Source organism: Canis lupus, chromosome 17 (assembly GCF_011100685.1).
Source record: "Canis lupus familiaris isolate Mischka breed German Shepherd chromosome 17, alternate assembly UU_Cfam_GSD_1.0, whole genome shotgun sequence".
In the NCBI taxonomy this organism is placed as follows: Eukaryota; Metazoa; Chordata; class Mammalia; order Carnivora; family Canidae; genus Canis; species Canis lupus.
The window spans coordinates 39,660,034-39,668,066 of NC_049238.1; the positions used below are offsets into that span (position 1 = coordinate 39,660,034).

Genomic DNA, 8,033 nt, shown 5'->3' on the forward strand with positions numbered 1-8,033 from the left:
ATCTAAGTGTCTTTCCCCCTTAGTACATATCACACCACCCATCCAGGTGCTAAGGCCAAATTACTACAAGTCTTTTCTCTTTATTTTTAAATCATGTCAGATTTCTGGAAAACTTGTAAGACTAGAACACACAGCTCCCGTTCACCTTAACCAGATTCCCCCACTGGTAACATTTTACTACACGTATGTGCTGTGCTATCTTGTCCTGGTGTTTCTGAGCGTACATGTTACCATTCTGCTAACTCACTGGCAGTGCATTGCGGACGTGATGCCCCACGACCCCCTAATCCTTTAGCGTGTGTTTCCTTACAAGAAGGACGCTGTCAATCATAGGGTGGCACTGCCATCCACATCAGGACGCTACCATTAGCACAATATTATCATCCCAGGCTGCAGTGAGTTTCCCAGATCACACCAGCCGTGTCTTTTGCAGTCTTGATACACGCCAGGCTCATCTGTTACAATTACATCAAGCATCTTCCTAGTTTTCTTTGAATCGGAAGAGATGCTCCATCCCTTCTCCTCTTTCATGATCTTGGCATTTTGAAGAGTACAGACCAGCTGCTGTGCGGAAAGTCACTGTGGGTTTGTCTGATGTTCCTCAAGATTAGTGCATGGGCAGGGGAGGGGGCAGAAAACATTAATCACCTGTCTGCCATGTCTCCACTGTCACCCTAACTAATAATGCCATTTAGTAAGTAATTCCCATCTAGTAAATCTTTGTGGGAATACAGTTTGCAACTTTGACTACATTTATTATGTGGTATTTTGAGGTAACACTTTCCTTTTTCCCTTATTAATTATGATTATTTATATCTATATGGTTCTTGGATTCTACGTTACACAATGAGGGACAACGTACTGTTGTCCTTACCCATTTAAATACTCTACTTGCCCCAGATTTCACCATTGAGAGTCTCCTTGAACTGCTATTGGGTTGAATCTTGGTGGATGCACCATTGCTTTTGCTGATGGCCAATATTCACTCCCTCTCTAGTTACCATCCCTTTCCAGGTACCATGTCCATTCTCCCCTGAGTGACTGAGGAGGATAAACCCCGCTTCCGCACCAGGGGTGTGTCCTGACTTGGCTCATGCTATCCTGTCGCCCGTGCCCTGGGAACCGAGGGATGGATTCCAAATAGGTTGCCTGGCCTACTCCAGTCAGTGCGAACAGAGATGGCTAATGGGCTTCTGGAAAAGAAGCCTCCATTCTCCTCACTGGGAGCAGGTAAAACATAGAATCAGCAAACACTCTCTTTCTGTCTGGATGACACAGTATAAAATGACAAGTGTGATGAGGCCATTGCTGCTGCCCAGATGGAAGCTAGCCTGAGATCAATCTCACTATACAGAGGTGGGAGGAATGTAGACAATAGCAGAGATAACAGGACTGAAGCCTGGTGACGCTACTCATTTCTGGATCATCCTGTGCCTGAAGTCAGCTATGGACTGCTTAATGATTTCGACCAATAAATTGTCTTATTCATTTAAGCCTGAAGGACCTAAGATTTCTCTTGCTTCCCAAGCAAAACAATCCTAAATATTAAACTTCCCAAAGCAGCAACCGAAGCAAAGAATGCATTTCAGCTCCTTAGGACCAAGCGCCCTCTTAACTACAAGCCTCTTGTTCTCCCCCGCTGGTCTGAGAGCTTCTGGGGTATATTCACTGTGTCCCCGGCTCTGAGAGGAGTGTGTATCTCTACTGAGGGCATCATAAGCATCTCAAGTATATGTGGAAAACCTGCAAACGTTGTCTTGTCCACCGCTACATCCTCAGCTTCTACAACAGAGTGTGGGACATGCAATAAACATTCACTGAGGGAGTGCATAAGTCACCCAAGCCTGTCTCCGAGCCCCTCCCCTCCAATCCCCCAAAGGAACAGAAGCTGTGGCCAAAAGCTTGCAAGACATTTTATTCTCCTGCCAGGGGACGACACTGCAGGGAGCTAGCTGAGAGAAACTGGAGGGTCCGTCCTGGATTTAGGAAGGCAGGAGCTGGCGGTGCCTGCTGGAGACTCTGTGCTTCTCCCCGGGGTGGAGTAAGGTCCCAGCTCCTTGGTCACCTGGAGTGGGGAGAAAAACAGCTGTGGCAGGTGTGGGGTCCCTGCAAATGTGCACTACAGCCACCTGCCCCTGCTGATCACACCCAGAGTTACAACCTGGAACCCAGTCGGGAGCCTGAGGGGGTTTGGGGTTCTGGAGATGGAAACCACAGACCCCAATGACAGGAAATGGTGGGGACCTCGCATTACGAGGTGACCCCAGATCTGCCAGCATCAAGTCCCAAAGCCTCAGTCAAGGCAAGACTGGCTGCCAGAGCCACTCAGGGACCCTTCTCTGCCCCCAGTCCCACCACCCTGGCCTGATCTGTGGGTGCAGCCTGGGCAGCCCTGGAGGGAGAGGCTGCAGAGCCCTCCCTGCCAGCGGGGTTCCCGAGCCCAGCTCTCAGGCCCCGGGTGTCCTGGGCTAGATGGTGCCTGGTTCCTGTTCCCAGGAACCGCTGCTGGGCTGGGGACAGGAGTCAGTCAGGGCTCTGTCGTCTATGCCTAGCCCAGTCTGAGGCCACTTCCTTGGTGGTAACCTCCTTACGCATAATCATCTCACTCAAGCCTTACTCAAAATAAGAAATCAGGATTATTATCCCCTTCACAGGTAGAGACGCTCAAGTTCACAGGCGTTAAGCTACTTGCTCAAGTGCATGGCTGACCAGGGATGGAGCCCTGATGTCACCCAGGGTTGCCTGGGAGAAAACCCAAATCCCTTGGGGCACCTGGCTGGCTCAGTGACTCACCTGGGCCTCTGGCTCTCAGGATTGTGAGTTAAAACCCCACAATGGGGGGATCCCTGGGTGGCGCAGCGGTTTGGCGCCTGCCTTTGGCCCAGGGCGCGATCCTGGAGACCCGGGATCGAATCCCACATCAGGCTCCCGGTGCATGGAGCCTGCTTCTCCCTCTGCCTATGTCTCTGCCTCTCTCTCTCTCTCTCTGTGACTATCATAAATAAATAAAAATTAAAAAAAAAAAAAACCCACGATGGATGTAGAGATTACTTAACAATTTTTTTTTAAGTAAAAAATTTTAAAAGCCCAGATTCTTCATGAGTATTTTGCAACCTTTTTGTTATAGCCCACCTGCCCAAATTCTCCAGACTGCCACACAGTAGGGGGAGGAATGTGTCAAACAAGGGCGCTAGGAGGGACATGTAGGAGTAGCTTATGAACTTATCTATGACAGATGTATTTCCATGTTTTTACACCATGTTGCATATAATTGGGGATGAGATCTGGACCCTCCAGGAAGGGGTTCCTGCTGTTACCTCTGTACTCACCTACTTGATGTCTGCACAACCTGAAGGTCACACAGATATCCCTGGAGGGATCACTATTCAGGAAAAACTGGGCAACACTACACAAAACTCTGGTGAGGATATCTTTGCAGACTTTTTCCACCGCTGGAATCTTTGAGCACACCGCTGTTGTAGCCTTCTGAATGGCTTCCTGAAGCAGCAACAGCACCATGACGAGAAACAAGAATTAGCTGTGCTCTGCCCCAACCACCCCCACAGATCCCAGCAGCTCCTGGCCCTGGGACCCTCTGACTGTGGGCTTGCTGGGAGGAGGCTCTGGTGCCAGGTGGCCATGGAAGCAGAGGCTGGAGAGACCGGGATGGGCCCTCATGCCCAGTCCCAAGGCCCTGATCCGGGCCTGGCCAGGAGGGGCTCAGGAGACAAGGACAGTTGGCTCTGTCCTGTGTCAGTCCCTAGTGCATCATCACCCCAGGCCCACTGTCTTGTATGTGGAGTACAGTGCCCACTGCTGCTACCCCACAATCAGGTTCTGCCTACAGAGCCTCCTGGGTCCCAGGCCTGGCAGGGCTCAGGCTCAGGTGCGGCGGGGAAGGTTAGGAGAGAGAGCTTTGAGCCTTGGCACATTCCATTTTGCAGTATCCTCTACTGCAATCGCAGGAGAGAGGCTACAGCTGAGTGCACAGAGCTGAGGGTGGGCCCTGCAGCACCCAGAAGCTGAGCAGGGTCAGGGAACAGAGGAGAGGGAGGGAGGGAGGGAGGGTGAAACCAGGCTTCCTGGGAGGAACAAATCCACTTGTTCAGCACTTGCTCAGGGCCAGATAGGGAACTCAGCTCATCCCACCCCTCAGCTCAGGAAGTGGTTGGGGGATTAATATCTATCCCATTGCACAGAGAAGGCAACTGAGGCTCAGAAAGCTCAGAAACTGAGGCTCAGAAACTTGGCCCAGGCATGCAGCTAGAGGTGACACATCTGGGGTTCATCAACCCTGACCCAGATGCCCTTGGATCCAGCCTCATAGGCTCTCCCATGGGCACATGCAGTACGACCACAGGAGAAAGATTCCTACCTCTCCTGGCTACAAGTTTTCTTTGACAATGAAAGAGAAAGCATCCTTGCCTGCTCCCAGAACATCCCAATTTCAAATGGTTCTCTGTAGTCCTTCCCCAGACACAGGAGGGGACCTCAGATACCCTGTTGAGAAGGTCTGGCCCAAACAGGGATCAGCTTCTCCTCAGGGTCCTGCCCCCAGCCCCTACTTTGACCCCAGATGCACGTGCAGTTGGTTCCGCAAATCTGAAGATCACCTGAATCTGGGACGGTCCCACGCAAGTCCTCAGCCAAGTCATTATCATTCGACAAATATCACATTGGTTGAACTGCTGGTCGCCCTGTCAGAAAAAGAAGATCCCCAAAGTGGTTTCTCAGAAATCCCTAGAATCCTGAGCAGAGATTCAGAAAGGAGCCCTTGCATCCTCCTAGGCCACCACAATGACCAATGATCTTTCTGTCCTTTAGGGCCTAGGACCAGCTAGCTGCCTGGCCCGAGCTCACCTTCCTGGTGGGCTTAGCGGGGTGACCCACCCAGAGCCTGTCCCACACCCACTGCACCTTCTCCATTCCAACACCTGCCCCCCTTGTGTTCTCTGCTCAGACCCCGGAGGGGCCTCTCAGGGGAGGGCCCAGACAGACCAAGGTAGCCCCCCTGAGCCAGGCACAAGTGCGCACAAGAGCAGCCTCTTCAGCCCACTGCTCTGTCCCCCCCACCCTCCGAAAGAGATGTGCAGCTATCGCCTGGTGCTCCTTGGATGCAGAAAATGAGGAGGGGCTCGGGAGGTGAGCAGGGAGCCAGCAAAGAACCTGGGCAGCCTCCTGGGCCAGTCTCCTGAAGAACTGCTCTTCCTGACAAATGTCGGCCGTGGACAGGTCATCATGGTCCTCAGGGATCAGACCAGAATAGGTCAGACCTGCAAAGACACAGCATCAGCATCTGTCCACACGTGGAAGAGGAGGGGAAGTCAGAACTCCTGGCTGCTGGGGAGCCCAGGAGGTGGCCAGAGCCCCGGACAGGAGTGGGGCTTGGAGAGGGGCCCAGGAGGCCTGTCCTCACACTGCCCTGGGGCTGCCTTGACCCAGGATCTGTGAAAAGACATGCTCTTAAGACCTTTCTGGAAACAGGAAGAGAAGATAATATCTCTCCAACATTACCATCTGTACAAAACTTTCTGTCTACCAGTGCCTCTATCTCTATTCTCTCTCTCTGTCTCTCAAAACACACACACACAAACACACACACACACACACACACACAAACATGCGTGCAAATTTTCAGAATGCACTAAAATGAAAAAAATCTCATCCCTTCCCAAGCTTGTCTTTCTTTCCCTCTTGCCTTCCGCAAAGACTTCATATTAGGTGACCAAGTCCAAATCACTCTCCAGAACTGTCCCAACCCTCAGCTAAAGAGATGCTGCCAGGATTACATAGGGAATGTCCTTACCTGGGGTAGCCAGGAGCACCGAGGCGAGGAGCAGGAGGGCCCAGGAGGCCATGGCAAGGCAGCTGCTGATACACCCTCACAACCCCTTTATGCAGGCTGGACACCTCGCATCTGACCTTGCCGGCTCCTGCTCCTCTTGTAGGCCACCTCCCAGGTCCTTGGTTTACCACAAATGCCACCAGTTTGTGTAGAAGTGGGGGGAGCAGAGGCTCCACACTATCTCTCTTCCCTCCCCCCACACAGAGCTTTCCTAGCTGAGTGCAAGGTGGCTGGAGGGCACAGCTGCCATGATGCCCCCACCCTGCCCCGGATGTGGTCATGGAAGAGCCATCCTTGCACCTGAGGGCTCAGGGAGGCACCTCGGCCAGGAGCTCCCATTCCCCCACTCCTTCCCCCACCTCCCAGGGGTCTGTGCAGGTGTCCCTCCCCCAGCCATCCCCATTTCCCTGCTCTCCCCCAGCCATTTCAGCCCAGTAGCTCTAGCAGACTCCACCAGACTTAGAGACAGGTGCTTGGGGCAGATGCTGGCAGCTCTTCCCAGCCCTGCCTTCTCGGGTGGGGGACACCCAGCATGAGCTCAAGGACTCCCTGTGTCCCCAGCCCCTCACCAGCCTGCTGGCCAGCATCGTGGAGGCAGGCTCTTCCCTCAGAGCCACCTTCAGCCCCGCCTGTCAGGGCCCTGGGCCACAGGGAGACACAGCCCGTGGGAAGGAGGTGAGTCCTGGCCAGGGGTCTAGGCCCAGCTCCCGGCCCCTGACTCCCCATCTGTGCACCAAGGTCACGGCCCTCATCCGTAATAACCGTGGCGGCTGCCCACTTAACAGCCAGTATCAGATAAGTAAGAGACCATCGTTTAGGGTAAGTCGGTCCCAGACATTGTGCAGAACATCCTCCTGCTACGGCGTGTGCCCTCCTTACCTGACACCCACATTCAACTGGGCATCCCCTCATTTGTGTGGCGCCTTCACCCACCTCCTTCATGTCTCAGACCAGGACACTGGGTGCAGATAGCAGGGGACCTGACCTCTGCCACCAGGCCCGCGGGGGACACTGCGAGCACCAGAACGCGCTTCCCACCTCCTATTGGGTCTTTCCCCGCCAGCTGCTGAGATGGCACAGCCACCCAGGCAGGACCAGCTGACACCCAGCCCTGCATCCTCCTCAGTGTGTCTCTGACGACTACACCCCCTGCCACCTGCGCGGGAATCCCATCGTGGGCCTACAGCCTTGTTCTCTAAATCACTCTACTTTCCTGAACCTATTCAGAGCCATGCTCTCCACTCAGCTTCTGCTGAAAAGGGAAGAGGGTGGGATCTCAAGTAAGCAGGCCTCTGTAAAACTGGGGGCCCTATAGCAATGGTCTCTGTTCTTGAAACCTCATTTCCCTTTCTAACAAATGGATAATAGTGTCTCCTTCATATAGGGCTCCCATGTGGCATGTCTTTGTGCATGAAGAGCCCATAAGCTTGTGCTGTGCTAGCAGAGGGGAGCTGCTGGCTGGGACAGCCAAGGTGGCCTCTGTGAGTGCTGCTCCTGTGGGAGGGTAACTGTGCCAGGGTGAGTGGAGGGAGTGGGTTATGTGCTCAGGAGGAAATGCAGGCTCAGAAGGTGCCACAGGCCTCCTCCCCATGGGACTCCTCAGCACCGTTAACATGGTAACGTGTTTTACCCTATTATTAGCTTCAGAAACACAAAAATGAACATTATGACCATTCTTATGGGGAAGATAACTCTTTTATTACGGATAATTGTATGCCAATAAATTAAAGAATTTCCATTGAAATGGACACATCTCTAGAAGGATACAAACTACTGAAACAGAAGGAAAAGAATGCAAAATTCAAATGGACCAATAATAAGGAAAGAGATGGAACTTGTTTTGTTTTGTTTTTTTAAAGATTTTATTTATTTATTCATGAGAGACACAGAGAGAGAGAGAGGCAGAGACACAGACAAAGGGAGAAGCAGGCTCCATGTAGGGAGCCCGATGTGGGACTTATACACGGGTCTCCAGGTTCATGCCCTGGGCTAAAAGCAGTGCTAAACCCCTGAGCCTCCAAGGCTGCCCAAGAGACGGAATTTGTAATGCAAACTCTACCCGCAAAGAAAACCTCAAGGCCAGATACCTTCACAGATTAATTCTACCAAAAATTGAGCAAAGAATTAATACCAGTTCTTCCCACACTCTTCCAAAAAGACATGCCCTATATTAATACAAAAAAGAAAA

The 8,033-nt window shown here is 52.4% G+C and overlaps 1 protein-coding gene across 1 annotated transcript; it reads right to left on the minus strand.

Moving 5' to 3' along the window:
- Positions 1-1,895: 1,895 nt before the first annotated feature.
- Positions 1,896-5,965, minus strand: LOC119877130 (antimicrobial peptide NK-lysin-like). The gene is made up of 5 exons (XM_038560599.1): positions 5,807-5,965; positions 5,167-5,273; positions 4,614-4,697; positions 3,330-3,498; positions 1,896-2,065 (listed from the first exon to the last, which is right to left on the minus strand). Exons 1-5 carry the CDS (start codon positions 5,856-5,858, stop codon positions 1,983-1,985), a joined length of 495 nt encoding a protein of 164 aa, XP_038416527.1. The 5' UTR covers positions 5,859-5,965; the 3' UTR covers positions 1,896-1,982.
- Between the last annotated feature and the right edge of the window lie 2,068 nt (positions 5,966-8,033).

Coding starts and splice junctions, on each gene's coding strand:
- LOC119877130 (XM_038560599.1), bottom strand. CDS start 5,858: ATGGCCTCCTGGGCCCTCCTGCTCCTCGCCTCGGTGCTCCTGGCTACC. Junction 5,274..5,806: donor GGTGCTCCTGGCTACCCCAG/GTAAGGACATTC, acceptor GTGTCTTTGCAG/GTCTGACCTATTCTGGTCTG. Junction 3,499..4,613: donor TGGGACCGTCCCAGATTCAG/GTGATCTTCAGA, acceptor TTGCTGCTTCAG/GAAGCCATTCAGAAGGCTAC.